The following is a 14,978-nucleotide window of genomic DNA, read 5'->3' on the forward strand; positions in this document are numbered from 1 at the left end:
TCAGTTTTTAGGCTTTTGGGTTTTCAACAAAACTCTGAACATTTTTGATGAAAACATAAGCTTTCTTGCAAAAATTTCTACTTAGTCAAAAAGGTATTTTTTGTCAAAATACATTTTTGACCAGCTCTAACCGCTTGTGTCATAATGGCATAAAATTCACAGGCTTCAAGGCACATAAATGGATCACCAGCTAGGGTCAGGAAGAAATAAACCCTATGATATAGCATTGTGCAATGGGGTGCATTCTAAAGGGTTTGCACTTTCCTCAGAAGCATCTGGAATTGATCAATGTATATTGAACTAGATCCATCATTGGCCTGTCCCAACGTGATAATTTCTATGTTCCGATGATAAAAACAGGTTAACCATTAAGCCAATAAAGATGAGATATGGCACCACATCACCTGCTTCCTTAATAAAACTTCTTGCATAAACCTCCTGAGCCATTAGCTTTTTTAGACTCAAATACTTATAGTTGTTAAACATACGGTTCATCTTTAATGCTTCGGTCTGTGATTATGTTCTTCCCTGTTGGAGCATAATTCCATTCCACCTCACAGATACCCAGGTAATAGACTCTGGTGGCACCTTCAGCAAAGAAGGGCAGCAGCAGCAGCAAATGAAGGAAAAACAGAGACTGAGGCAGCAGTTGCCGACAAGATTCCATCCCAGCTCAAGGTGAAGGCTCTTCAGGAGCAGGCAACCGCTTTTTTGGAAAAGAAAAAGAGTCTGAAGTAATGGGACAACAATCAGGCTTTCGCTCTCATAACTTAGTCCGAAGCAGTGTGGTTTGAAGGTACGGGATGTTTTGAGAACATGGGAAGGAATCAACATGTAAAAACTTCTGGGGTCACCATTTAATTATACCAGAATGAATGGGAAAATTACAAGGATTCTCAGCTCCCATGCTTCAAGTATAAGGTAGTCACTGGCTTCAGGATGAAAAAAAAAATCCTCCATCCGCCAACCCCAACCCGACACACACCCTGGTCTATTAATATACAACAAAGGGTACTGAAGGAGTTATACCTTTCTCAACAGCATCTGACACTGGCCACTGAAGGAGACAGAGCAATGGACTATTGACAATTGGCCTGTCATACTGGGGTATTTCCTATAGGGTGGAGAGAGGCTTGGCATGCCTAAAAAATCCTGACTATCTCTCCTGCTGACCTAGCCAACTTTCTCAGGTGTTTCATTGGATGTAGCATTCTCCTAAACTGCTTGTCCTATAGTTTTGCGTCATGTCGCTGTGCATTGTAAAACTACTGTGCTCCACTGTGGGTGTTTGTACTGCCTTGGTGGGTTAAGTGGTCCTTGTAAATCTGTTTCTCATGTGCTTTGGGGTCCTTCTGAATAAAAACCACTATAAGTTATCATTGCCTTTACTAGCCCTCCAACTATCTCTTGTGCTAACAGAGAGAGCTAACGGGTAGAATCCTGAACCAATTCATTTGTCCCCAGAAATTAATGGTAAGTGGCAGATAGCATTGTTAATCAATCCCAGATAGTCATTCAGTTTACAAGGCTGAGCTTTTCACTCCTGGGTACTCAACTTGGAAAACCCCTCTTTGTGGTATACCCAAATGTGTGAACTGTTCCCACACACTCCTCTGCTCCAAATGAGAGCAGTCTCTGAACTCGTGAGACATTTCTACTCTACAATCCAATAATATGTAGGTCTCTTAGTGTTTTTCATCAGTAGCTTTCAATGCACTTTGCAAAGGAGATAAGTATTATACCCATTTTACAGGTGGGGAAACAAAGGCATAGAGAAGTGCAATAACTTTCCCAAGGCCTCCCAGCATGCTACTAGCGGAGCTAAGACTAGAACAAAGGTCTCATGCTACTGTTCCATCCACTAAGCCACAATTAAGGTAATTATTAGCTACTTGGAAATGAAAGGACTGTGTTTACATACACTCACACTGTTCTTTAAAATAGGTTTCAAACGAATTTGTTAACTAACCTGTACATGTGCTATTCAACACACACACAAATATCATGTTGAATAGAGAGAGGCAGCAGTGACCAGTCAAGAGGAGGCATAGATGGTGTAAAAAACTGGATTAGCCTGAAACCTCTTACCTTATTAACACTGATTACTGAGAAAGGGTAATCTGTTGACTCATCTAAGAAGTGGCTTATTAGCCACCTGGATATAAATGAGGTGGCAGGGGCCCTCTAGGGGAAAGGATTTCTGGGATGTGATTCAGCAGTCCTGAAGGAGGATATCTAAGAGCAGTTAAATGTGGGGAGAAGGTTTGGGCTAATCTTTATACTTTGTTCACAAAACCAGATTTCAGGAAGGGGGTGAGTTTGGACTTTATATCAAGTATGGCTAGTGGTTTTTAAGCAGACTGGGAAAGGAGCCACTTACAGATGAGTCACTTGTTCTAGAAACCCAGTATGACAGCATTAGCTGGTTTACTGAATACATTTTACTTGCATGGATGTCCACCCAAAACTAAACTTCCAGTGAATTTTCCAAGCCTAATGCAAAAACCTGAAATGGAATCTTTGAAAGATCCCAAAGAGAGGTAATCTCAAAGATCAGGTCAGGAGCAAAGTAGGGGTTTGATTTAGGATACTATACTTTCCTGTGCTCCATTTCTATGAAATGGTGAAGCAGCTTATCTCAACTAAGATTCAAAGGGCCTGATTCTGCTATAACTCACACATATTTTACTATGGTGCAACTCCATTGACTTCTAAGGAGTTATTCCTGATTTTACACTCTGGTAAAAAAAAAAAATCAGAATTGGGTCTGTGAACTGAAGGAGAGAAAACAGACATTTCAACTCCCTTATTCTAATCCCCTCTGAAACAGATACATCTGTTTAGACACGAAAACATACATTAAACCTCTTAAAGCCAGATGTTGTTCTCTGATACTATAAGAAATGCATATAAAGGAAGAAAACTACTATTCTTTACTTCTCTCCTTGCGGCATGTGAAACTCCATATTATCAAGTTTAAATCACTCCTTGTCTTGACTGTCACCCTTCCACCACTAAGAAACCTCTCCCCAAGAAAAAGAAGTATTAAATTAACTTATCTGCTGTTTTACTTACTCTGTTGAGCTGGGTTAGAAACAGGCAAGGTTGAACAGGTTAGTCATTTCTGAGACTCTCTTCTTTAACTGCCTAGAGCCCTGTAGAACCTGGAAATATCCATATATGCAGAGGGGGCAAAGTCCAGGTCATAAAGAAGGGAGATGCCTGCCCTTTAATGGATAGGTCTGAGCCGTGGGTTGTCTCAGGAATGTTCTAGACACTGAATAGTCACGATGTGAGCAGCCTGACTGGCTATATTCAGGTCACAAATACTATAGAAATGCCCCATGTAGGCATCACCCCTAATTAGGGCCCTCCCAAATTCACAGTCCACTTTAGTAAATGTCATGGTCCTAGGATTTTAAAAATTTGAAATTTCATGGTGGTGTAACCGTGGGGATCCTGCTCCAAAAGGGGGCCATGGGGGTATCAAGGCTGTTGTAGGGGGATTGTGGTATTGCCACGCTTATTTCTGTGCTGTGCCCAGCGGCAGCACGGTCATTAGAGCTGTGTGGTCGGAGCAGGGTGGCTGCTGGCTGGGCACCCAGCTCGGAAGGGAATGCTGCTGCCAGCCCTAGCACAGAAGTAAGGGTGGCATGGTATGGTACTACCCCCCCCCCCTTACTTCTATGCTGCTGCTGGAAATGGGTCTGACCTGGCCCTGGGAGCAGCTCATGCAGGGGAAGAGGAAGTCCTGTCCCTCTGCAGTCCCGCTGGGACTAGCAGCTGGTGCTGGCGCAGGGTAGGAGCCCCGGCTGGAGTGTCCCCCTAGCCCTGCCCCTCCTGGAGCTCGTGTGTGTGTTTAAAGAGGCCTTGAACTGGCTGTGTGTATGGGGTGGGGAAGGTGTGACCACTAGGTGGTTGTCCACCCGTAAGGCTGGCTCTGCCCCCACCCCCACCCCCCAAAGTAATGGCTTCAGAGCTGAGTTCCAGGCCAGTAGCCACCGCTCTCTGGCTGCCCAGCTCTGAAGGCAGCTCAGAAGTAAGGGTGGCAATACTGCAACCTGCTTACAATAGCTAGATTTCACAGGGGAGACCATATTTCACGGTCTATGACACATTTTTCATGGCTGGGAATCTGGTAGGGCCCTACCAATAATTTAAAAATAATATCTGCACATCCATGTTTGTTTTGCTTTGGGCTTTTAAAAGCTACCGCAACCTCTCTGGGGGGCACCACATCTGAGGATTAACTATGAAACAGGAAATCAGGTCTGGTATTTTTTTTTTTATGTCAGGGAGAAAACAAATGATACTAACATTGTTAATTACGTGATAGGTGAAATGCAGTGCAGATAACAGATACCACACAGTAGACGCTCCCTATTCATTTGTTCTTTCTTTCTCATGCTTTCATTTAGAGGCCAACTGGGTAGTGGGGCCTCTTCCACTCTGCCCCTCGTTCATCTTTCCTGCTTCGCCTTCAGGTGCCCTGCCATGGTGACTCTCCATCTGAGGACTGAACACTGCTGCACTGTTTTGTGCCTTGGCCAGAGGTGGAGAGATCACTTCAGAGTGATAGGGGGTTGAGTATGCTACTCTCTCCACAAGGCTCTGAGCCTAGGAACAGAAATTCATATTTGATCTCCATTGGGACAGCGGAGTATATATCTCTTGGAGTCAGCCTATAAATGCTTTTAATACAAGGATTTTATATAAAATATACAAATGCATGTACTTGTTAAAATGCCTCAGTGGGTCCCAGTGTGCTAAATTAATTTGCTGCAAGCAACAGAAACAATTATATTAATAATGCACATAAGCCTGGGCAGCTGGGACTAAATAACCTGGTACTTCAGCTGCAAAAACACAGACTTCTACCACTTGAGCTGTCAGAACTCCCTTAGCTAATGCTAGTAATGGGTCCCAGAACCTAGTTTTTAAATTAATTCCCTAGCACAGCCTTGGCTGCAGAACACAATGAAAATGGTGTAGCTTAATAGAGAAACTACAGATGTAGAGAATTCAAATGCTGATAAGGCTAGAAGTTTTTATAACACTTGTCTACTGTTGCAACTGCAGATTAGCTGACTCATGTACTAATTGTCTATAAAAACAGACCTATTAGAAAAGAGCTGGTAGGGTTGTTTCACTGTTGAAGCTCAACAAGTTACCTTGCTTTATCTCTGCATTGCAGCTAGACTCAGCCCACAAAGAATGTACCCGTGAGATGTGAAGTATTGCTAAGTGTAAGTACTGAAAAGTCATAAGTCAATCCTCCAAAAATAACACATGGAAAAAATAATGGAGAATTTTGTTTAAAGTTTGTGTGTGTGAATGTGTGTCTTTTGGGCACACTCTGGCTCTCCACAATGAGGACTAGAAACTTTGGCCTTGAACCACAAAGATATTAGGAAAAAGAAAAGGAGTACTTGTGGCACCTTAGAGACTAACCAATTTATTTGAGCATAAGCTTTTGTGAGCTACAGCTCACTTCATCGGATGCATACTGTGGAAAGTGTAAAAGATCTTTTTATATACACACAAAGTGTGAAAAAATACCTCCTCCCACCCCACTCTCTTGCTGGTAATAGCTTATCTAAAGTGACCACTCTCCTTATAATGTGTATGATAATCAAGGTGGGCCATTTCCAGCACAAATCCAGGGTTTAACAAGAATGTCTCAGGGGGAGGGGGGTGGTAGGAAAAAACAAGGGGAAATAGGCTTGAATAGAGACTGGGAGTGGTTAAGTCATTATGCAAGGTAACCTAAGTTAATTGTATCCAATTTGCAAATGAATTCCAATTCAACAGTTTCTCGCTGGAGTTGAAGTTTTTTTGTTGTAATATAGCAACCCAGTCTCTATTCCAGCCTATTTCCTCTTGTTTTTTCCTACCATCCCCCCTCCCCCGAGACGTTCTTGTTAAACCCTGGATTTGTGCTGGAAATGGCCCACCTTGATTATCATACACATTATAAGGAGAGTGGTCACTTTAGATAAGCTATTACCAGCAGGAGAGTGGGGTGGGAGGAGGTATTTTTTCACACTTTGTGTGTATATAAAAAGATCTTTTACACTTTCCACAGTATGAAGCCGATGAAGTGAGCTGTAGCTCACGAAAGCTTATGCTCAAATAAATTGGTTAGTCTCTAAGGTACTACACGTACTCCTTTTCTTTTTGCGAATACGGACTAACAGGGCTGTTACGCTGAAAGATATTAGAGTACCTAAATCCCACCATGGCAACCTACAAAATTCCTGTTGAACCCTGTAAGGCATTGAGTAAGTTTAGGCATTAAGTTTTCAAAATTCCCTAGGCAGCTACATCTGTGTCCTGGCATGTACAGTATTGCCTCACTCAAGCCAACAAGCAAGTCAGCAACCAGGGAAGACAGGCATTTGGCTACCTAAGCTGTAGGTGGGGCATGATGTGGTAGCTATGCACAGAGGAAGGGTTACCTACCCTTCAAGATCGGCCTGGAGTCTCCAGGAATTAAAGACTAAAGACTGTCATGTGATGAAATCTCCAGGAATACATCCAACCAAAACTGGCAACCACAGAGGCTATCAGGTAGATCACGTCCCATTCAAAATCTAGATGGAGGAAAAAGTTGTGCCCACCTTATAACATTTAGCTCACTGGTTTGAGTACTTACCTTGGACATGGGAGACCCAGGATCATTCCCCACCACAGCAAGAGTTAGGGGGAGGATTTGATCAGGGGTCTGTCCCCCACCTCTCAGGGGAGGTGCTCTAACCACTAGGCTAAAGCCTATAAGGAGGGCAGCACCCTTGTCACTACCTCCTCCTACTGTTTTGCATGGAGTGAGGTAGCTGCCCCAGAAAAGGCACCTAAGCTGCCTGACTCCAGGTCCTGGGTTCTTCGATGTGAATGGCTAAGCCGAGAGAGGCTTAGCAGGCAGCCCGCTCCTTGGCATTGCCCTTTGCCTCGGTGAGGCGGCTCGCCAGGTAGTTTAGATCCGCTGGCTTTGAGGATTGCATTCCTAGGGGCCTGTCGCTCCCCATTCGCTGAAAAGGGAGCCCAGGCGCCTAACTCGGGCTTCGTGTGTCGCTCTCGTGTGCTGAAGCGGTAGCCGCCAAGCTGCTCAGCTGCACCCCCACCTCCATCCCTGGGTGGCTCCCACCCACGGGACGGGAAAGCGGCGTCTCCCCTTAGGACATGGCGGCGGCAGCAGCCGCAGAAGCTTTCAGGAAAAACATCCCGTGGAAGCCTGACCCTTGGCACTAGTGCAGCAGCCGCAGGCTGGGCCCTGGGCCCGTGGGGGGGCGGCTACCCCCAAAGTGGGGGCCCGCTGCGGGAGGCTCAGGCGCTGAGCGCCCCCACTTTGACCCTGTCGCCACCTAAACCTGCCCCCTCCCCGTCAAGAGCGGCCCCGCCCGCCCGCCCCGGAGGATTGGCCCGGGGCCATTTGCCAACCAAACTGCGCAACGTCGGCGTTAGATTGTTTGGCCCCTTCAGGGAATTCCATTGACGTCATCGAGGCCCTGAAGGCCCCGCCCCTCGGCTCGTTCCTCTCCGAGCCACAACAACCGCCACGCTCGGAGTGGTGGCGCGCAGAAGGGGGCGGGGCCAGACCCGGCAAGGCCCAGCCAATGAAGAGGCTCGCGAAGGGAGGCCCCGCCCCTCACGTAGCGTCGTTGGCTTCCGGGTAGGCCTTTGCGCGCGGCTGGCCGTTGCGTGGTCCGTCGTCTCCCATCTGTGCGCGAGGATGAAGGAAGCGGTGGCCGGCGGTCCCGGCGCCACCCCCGTGCCCGGCTTCCTGGCGAAGCTCTGGGCCCTGGTGGAGGACCCGGGCAGCAATGATGTGATCGCCTGGGGCCGGGTAAGCGCCCCCACCCCCCTCCCGTGGGGCAAGGCGCATGCTCGGCAGCGCTACTCGTCTCAGCATCCGGGGGGGGGGCGAGAGAGCAGCTGGGCGTGCCCGGGGAGGGGGAGGTGCGGGGAGGCAGGGGCCAGGAGGAGGTCGGGCCCAGTATGTACGACGTGGTTCATTAGCAGTGTAGCAGCACACGGGGGCAGCGTTTGCAGGGGTTCGAGCTAGTGCACGAGTAGTCCTTGGGTGTGCACGTGCACCATACAGCTTGTGCTCACTGGTTGAGAAGGGGTGGGTGTGTAAAACAGGGCGGTCAGTAGGTGGACTGTGGGCCAAAACTGGGCCACCAGACTTCTTTTTTTTTTTTTTTTTTAACTGGACCCTGAAATTGTATTCTTTACTCTGGAGTCTGGACCTTGATAAAAAATAATTGACTACCCCATGTATAAAGAGTGTCTGGGTATATGTCGCATGCACACACAGTTGTAGGTAAATAGATATGCCAAGAACACAGTCTCCGGTGGTGGGTCTTGGGTTTCAGATCCCTGAAAGGGGCACAGTAGTCTGGAAAGGTTGAGCACCACTGTCATATACTGTGTGAGTGCCTTTGTGTTGTTAGGATTAGCATAGTGCAACTAAGGGTATGTTTCAGAGTAGCAGCCGTGTTAGTCTGTAGTCACAAAAAGAAAAGGAGTACTTGTGGCACCTTAGAGACTAACCAACTTATTTGAGCATAAGCTTTTGTGAGCTACAGCTCACTGCATCGGATGCATACTGTGGAAACTGCAAAAGACATTATATACACAGAGACCATGAAACAATACCTCCTCCCACCCCGCTCTCCTGCTGGTAATAGTTTATCTAAAGTGATCATCAAGTTGGGCCATTTCCAGCACAAATCCAGGTTTTCTCACCCTCCGCCCCCTCACACACAAACTCACTCTCCTGCTGGTAATAGCCCATCCAAAGTGACCACTCTCTTTAAAATGTGTATGATAATCAAGGTGGGCCATTTCCAGCACAAATCCAGGTTTTCTCACCCCCCCCCACCCCCATACACACACAAACTCACTCTCCTCTAAGGTGCCACAAGTACTCCTTTTCTTTTTGTGGCACCGTAGAGACTAACCGATTTATTTGAGCATAAGCTTTCGTGAGCTACAGCTCACTTCATCGGATGCATAAAGTGGAAAATGCATTGAGGATGTTTTTATACACACAGACCATGAAAAAATGGGTGTTTATCACTTCAAAAGGTTCTCTCTTCCCCCCACCACGCTCTCCTGCTGGTAATAGCTTATCTAAAGTGATCACTCTCCTTACAGGTTTCAGAGTAACAGCCGTGTTAGTCTGTATTCACAAAAAGAAAAGGAGTACTTCTGGCACCTTAGAGACTAACCAATTTATTTGAGCATGAGCTTTCGTGAGCTACAGCTCACTTCATCGGATGCATGCCGTGGAAACTGCAGCAGACTTTATTTATACACAGAGAATATGAAAAAATACCTATTACCAGCAGGAGAGTGAGTTTGTGTGTGTATGGGGGTGGGGGGGATGTGAGAAAACCTGGATTTGTGCTGGAAATGGCCCACCTTAATTATACACATTGTAGGGAGAATGGTCACTTTGGATGAGCAGCAGGATAGTGAGTTTGTGTGTGTGGTTTTTGGGAGGGGGGTGAGGGGGTGAGAGAACCTGGATTTGTGCAGGAAATGGCCCAACTTGATTATCATGCACATTGTGTAAAGAGTTGTCACTTTGGATGGGCTATCACCAGCAGGAGAGTGAATTTGTGTGGGGGGGTGGAGGGTGAGAAAACCTGGATTTGTGCTGGAAATGGCCCACCTGATGATCACTTTAGATAAGCTATTACCAGCAGGACAGTGGGGTGGGAGGAGGTATTTTTTCATATTCAGTGGGGGGAGAGAGGTATGTCTACACTGGAAACTTCAAAGCACTGCCGTGAGAATGATCCCGTGGCAGCACTTTGAAGTGCGAGTGTGTTCACGCGTGAGCGCTAGGAGAGAGCTCTCCCAGTGCTCCTGGTAATCCATCTCCACGAGGGGATTGGCTCTGAGGGCTGGGAGCCCACTAGCACTTTAAAGCGTTCAGACTTGCTGCACTCGGGGGTGATTTTTCTCACCCTTGAGCCTGCAAGTTAGAGCGCTATAAAGTGTAAGTATAGACATACCCTAAATGTGTTGATCAGCCAGATGCAGAATTACAAACAATTTAATTAAAAGCAATTCTCACCTTGCAATTAGTGCTTTAGAACATCAAATTCGAAAGGTTCTAATTTAACTTTGTTGCTATTTACTTCTGACGCCTAATCTTGAACAGCGAATGTGCACTAATGGGTATGCTCCAAATAAATTTGTTAGTCTCTAAGGTGCCACAAGTACTCCTTTTCTTTTAGCAGGAGGATAGTGAAAGACCAGCCCAGCAAGTCCAAACTTGGAAATAGAATGAATGTAAAACTAGTTCAGCTACCATAAAATGGCTGTTTTTATCACTGGGTTACGCTCTTTGTACTTTCAGTATCTCTTTGAGATAATCTGTGTATTTATATGTGATGACAATTGTGAGCAAAGCAATGGAGTGCAGAGGAACCTCCTCAGAAGAAGGAAGTCGGAAAGAAGGCCTGACTTTGCGGCAAGTGGGAGAGCCATCTCGTGACTGAATTCCAACACGCACAAGCGATGCTTATATTTTGTTGGAGGAGCTGAGACTTTCTTTTAGAAAGACTGTGCCATATTATCACAGCTTATTCGGGAGGCATGCTTTTAAATGGTTCAGGCTCAACATTTAATTGGAAAGGGTTTACAGCACCTCACTGTCAATAGAAATGCTGCTGTGGATATCTTTTGGCTTTAAACTTTTCCTTGTAGTACTGGAACTCAAAGGGATCCTATCAACTTTAAAAATCTGTCTGAATTTATTTTACTTGCTCCTTAAAGAAGCCATTTCAGGTAGTTACCAGCCTAGAAGGCATTTGCATCTAAGCAGTTTGGAAATGTATTGTTCTTTAATTTGTACCCTTACTTTGCTTCTAGGATGGCCAGAGCTTTTGCATTCTGAATGAGCAGAGGTTTGCTAAAGAGCTACTTCCCAAATACTTCAAACACAACAATATTTGCAGCTTCATACGTCAGCTCAATATGTGTAAGTAATGGCTGTTCTTGTGTGTCAAATGCTGCTAAGTTTGCTACCAGGTAATATGGAATATCTTTAAACAAAGGAATGGGGTTGAGTGCTCTGACCTTTTTACCCCTGAAGCTGTGGGGCCTAATCTAGAGCCCTGTGTGGGACTAGTGCAGAGGCCTGCGGGAGGACCAGGATCCTGTGGGTCATGCAAGACCGACTGCCATAATGGTTGGAGTGGTATTCAAAATAGTCCCATACAAGGCTTTAGTCTAGTCTTGAGCTTGGCTCACAACAGAAGAGGTGTATGGTGGTGGAGTTCATCCCAGACTTGGCTTGTATGCCTCACAAACTGCTGCTCACTTGGGTGCTATAGTTGGTCTCTGCTCAAGAGGATCCAGAGCTAAAATAACAGAGAATGTTGTTTGGGATGATGTATATTGTCAGAGCTGTGCAGGGGATGCTTGCATTCTATATTTGGCTCCAGCTAGTGCTATTAATACTGCATTTTCGTGAGTACTAAACTTATAAATATTTAAAAGGAAGAAAGGCTATATGTACACACATGCATTTGTCTTTTGGAAGACAAAATGTTCTAGTCTGTGCGGCATGGTTATGTTGAAACAGGATTAGTCACATTGATACATCAGCTGGATTAAGTTCCTCATTCATAAGCAGCTTTTTTTTAACGCCCTCCTTGAAAGTATGGTGCATTGTTCTTCTTATAACACCATAAATGTATGCCCTATACAGTTCCTCAGCCAAGGCTGAATGAGGTTCTGCTCCAAAGACACAATACAGTGCTATGCTGCAGAACAAACAGGTTGTTGTCTGGTAGCTGGAATACTTCATGGGACAACTGGAGATGGAAACGATATAGAAAAACTACCCTTAGTGAAACTTCCAGTGTTTATCACTTTAAAATTTTCAGTAAGACTATGTTGTGTAACCCCAGGAAAAAGAGTAGGGTACCATGGGGAAGTCCCAGACTTATCAGAAGAGCTGGATGAAATTTATTTTTGACAACAAATGCAAATTTGAGTCAATAGAAACATTTCCACAAGTTCATGTTGAATTCACTATTCTGTTTCGATTGGGAAAGAACAAAATCCAAAAATCAAGATGTTGTGTCTCCACGCTTTCAGAATGTTTTGATTTCTCTCAGTTCAAAACAACTTTTCATTTAGAATTTTGCTTCAATTTCATTAAAGGTTTGCACACACCCCCCCCCCCCCCCCCAACCCTCCGCCCCCTCCAATGAAACATGTTGTTTGACCCAGGAACAAACTGTTTTTGTTTGTGGGTTTTTTGGGGGAGAGGGTTGCTTGTGTTTCTTCCTCCCCACTCCAATTGGGCCAATGAGCCAAAAAATCAGTTACTCACATAGCTCTGCTTACCTGTGACCCTTCCCTGGGGTATAATTCTTTAGGAACTATGTCCGTGAACTGGAGGAGTCAGCTACTGAATGTTCCTGATCACTGCAAACAAAAGCACTCTTTACTTTGGAGAGCCTCCCTTGTCACGAATGAAAGGAAGGTATTTCATTATTTCAGACCCCTTTTTGAAGGGAAAGGATTAAAAGACTTGCAGAAGAAACAGATTTGCAGTGGCTTGACGGAATGATACTGGGATTTAGTCATTTCACAACATTCCCTTGGATTATGTTGGGAAGTGACGAAGGAACTCTGCCCTTGGCTGAGTAGATTTGTACAGACTTGTCCACATCTCTGATGGTTAGATTCTATATTGGATGTAGGAGATGAGGGGATCTGTTAATCTCTTGGCATTTAGGGTGAAGTGGATGACCTCTGAGCATCCAAGGATTAAATAAACAGTTACTAGTTATCTTGTGGCAAGACTGGATTTAAACATGTAAAAGCTCCCCTGTCCCACAAAGAAACACAGATGTATGGGGCTTGATATTCCTGCTGGGCCCAGCCAGGCGTTGAGTGCAGTTTTCAGACTTGTTACCCAGAGAGCTGTATCCTGGTAACCAGACGATGTTGTTGTTTACGTTGGAAACTTAGGTTGGGAGTAGCAAGAACCCATATTACCCCTCAAGAGTGTGCTCTGCATCCTCATCATAGTATTTATGGCACTGATGGAAGTAGAACACAATGCCACCATGCTATTTTTAGAGCAGACATGCTGCTTTCCTGCTGAGTGATGTGGGGAGAGCGGCACATGTGTGTGTTCATACATAAACTGAGCCTAACTCTCCCCTGGGCTGTTCTCCTCTCCCTTCCCTACATTATTTTGCTAATCGAGGGTAATACGTGAAGATGCAGTTTCTGATGCATTCAGTTGCCATGTGAGGGTAAGAGCGAGAGATGAACAATGGGTAAAATCATGGCTCCATTTAAGTCCATGGTAAAACTCCCATATACTTCAGTTGGGCCAGGTATTTACCCAAGGTATCCTAACAGGTCATGTCTCTCTCTAACTTCCATGATTCCTTGGAAATCACTGTTCAGCTCTTTCCTCCCAGTCCTATACCATGCCTGCTTTCCAAACAACATCCACTTTCATTCCCTGGGAATGGAATCTGTTAGCCCATGTCGTTACACTCCATAGTACTGCAGGTGCATTCTCTGGCTGTGAAGTTCAGCATCGGTCAAGTGGCTGAGGGCTGGGGAAAGGTTATTTGGTCTCTTTCAGGTCCTGCTTTTGTTAACTTTATTCTTACATGCTACAGCTATTATCATCTTACTTGGATTTGGTTTTTATTGTTTAACTGCATGTTTTGAATTTCCTTTTGGCTGCTGAGAGAAATTAGTGCTCTAATCTTTCCTCAACAGATGGGTTCAGGAAAGTGATTGCCTTGGAGAATGGTATGATTACAGCAGAGAAGAATGCAGCCATTGAATTCCAGCACCCTTTCTTTAAACAAGGGAAAGCAAACCTACTGGAAAACATCAAACGAAAGGTATAGTGCACTGAGCGTATTCATTCTTTTATCAAAGGTAGTTTATGTGGAATAAGCTGTTGGGTCTTAGTCTACTTCCTAGCCAACAAATTCTGCATGACCAAAAAAAGCACGGTCTCACTTGTGCACAGATTTTTTTTTTCTGCTACCCTGTTCAACAGATAATCTGAGGATTGGGTATTGCCATATAGACTGAATTCCACATGCGGCCCCTTCAGGTTATCCTGGTGTAATGTAGAGGACGCTTGCCCCATTTATGTTGTACCTCTCCTGAGGAAAAACAGATGACCTTAGTCTGCAGGGCCATCAACCTAGTGCACTTTTTTCCACATACTAAACTCGCACACTGAGTCTGTCTTTCAGAGTAACAGCCGTGTTAGTCTGTATTCGCAAAAAGAAAAGGAGTACTTGTGGCACCTTAGAGACTAACCAATTTATTTGAGCATGAGCTTTCGTGAGCTACAGCTCACTTCATCAGATGCATGCCGTGGAAACTGCAGCAGACTTTATATATACACAGAGAATATGAAAAAATACCTCCTCCCACCCCACTGTCCTGCTGGTAATAGCTTATCTAAAGTGATCATCAGGTGGGCCATTTCCAGCACAAATCCAGGTTTTTTTTCATATTCTCTGTGTATCTCCTCCCTTCACATCTGGCATCTCCTCCCTTCACACACACCCCCGCCCTCCCTATTTCCTACAATTGTTAGCTTTTTTGGGCAAAACCTATTTTCTGGTTCCACAGAGCGAGTATGTTGGAATAGTTGGCTCACGTCGTCTCCTAAGACCGTTACCGTTACTCTAACCTGGAGACACAAGGTTCTCTGGGAACTGGTGCTGTGGTTAGAATGAAGCAGGCAGGATCAAAATGCATTTTGATCAGGATACCAAGTATGCATGTTAATCTCTAGTATATTACTGATTATTAGCATCTGCAGCCACATTAGCATAGAATCATAGAGATGGGAAAGAATTAAGTCTCTAGTCCACACCTGGTAATTCTGGATTATCTAGTTGCTACTCTAAATACAACTATCTAGATCCCAGTAAACTTCTACCTTGCTGCCTTGTTAT

The 14,978-nt window shown here is 45.1% G+C and overlaps 2 protein-coding genes across 2 annotated transcripts in view; one reads left to right on the forward strand and one right to left on the reverse strand.

The window, feature by feature from the left end:
• The window catches only part of HEPH (hephaestin), a 29,882-nt gene extending 26,638 nt beyond the window's left edge, over positions 1-3,244 (reverse strand). Inside the window, exons 1-2 of the mRNA XM_073361002.2 lie at positions 3,076-3,244; positions 489-706 (exon numbers count right to left, since the gene is read on the reverse strand). Of these exons, the coding sequence (XP_073217103.2) occupies positions 489-667 (179 nt within the window). The 5' untranslated portion in view covers positions 668-706; positions 3,076-3,244. The remainder of the gene's footprint in view (positions 1-488; positions 707-3,075) is intronic.
• A 4,402-nt stretch (positions 3,245-7,646) lies between these two features.
• Positions 7,647-14,978, forward strand: part of LOC140917693 (heat shock factor protein 3) — a 50,566-nt gene continuing 43,234 nt past the window's right edge. Inside the window, exons 1-3 of the mRNA XM_073361004.2 lie at positions 7,647-7,843; positions 10,888-10,996; positions 13,774-13,901. Of these exons, the coding sequence (XP_073217105.1) occupies positions 7,730-7,843; positions 10,888-10,996; positions 13,774-13,901 (351 nt within the window). The 5' untranslated portion in view covers positions 7,647-7,729. The remainder of the gene's footprint in view (positions 7,844-10,887; positions 10,997-13,773; positions 13,902-14,978) is intronic.

The sequence above is a fragment of the Lepidochelys kempii genome, chromosome 9 (genome assembly GCF_965140285.1).
Source record: "Lepidochelys kempii isolate rLepKem1 chromosome 9, rLepKem1.hap1, whole genome shotgun sequence".
NCBI classification, from domain to species: domain Eukaryota; kingdom Metazoa; phylum Chordata; order Testudines; family Cheloniidae; genus Lepidochelys; species Lepidochelys kempii.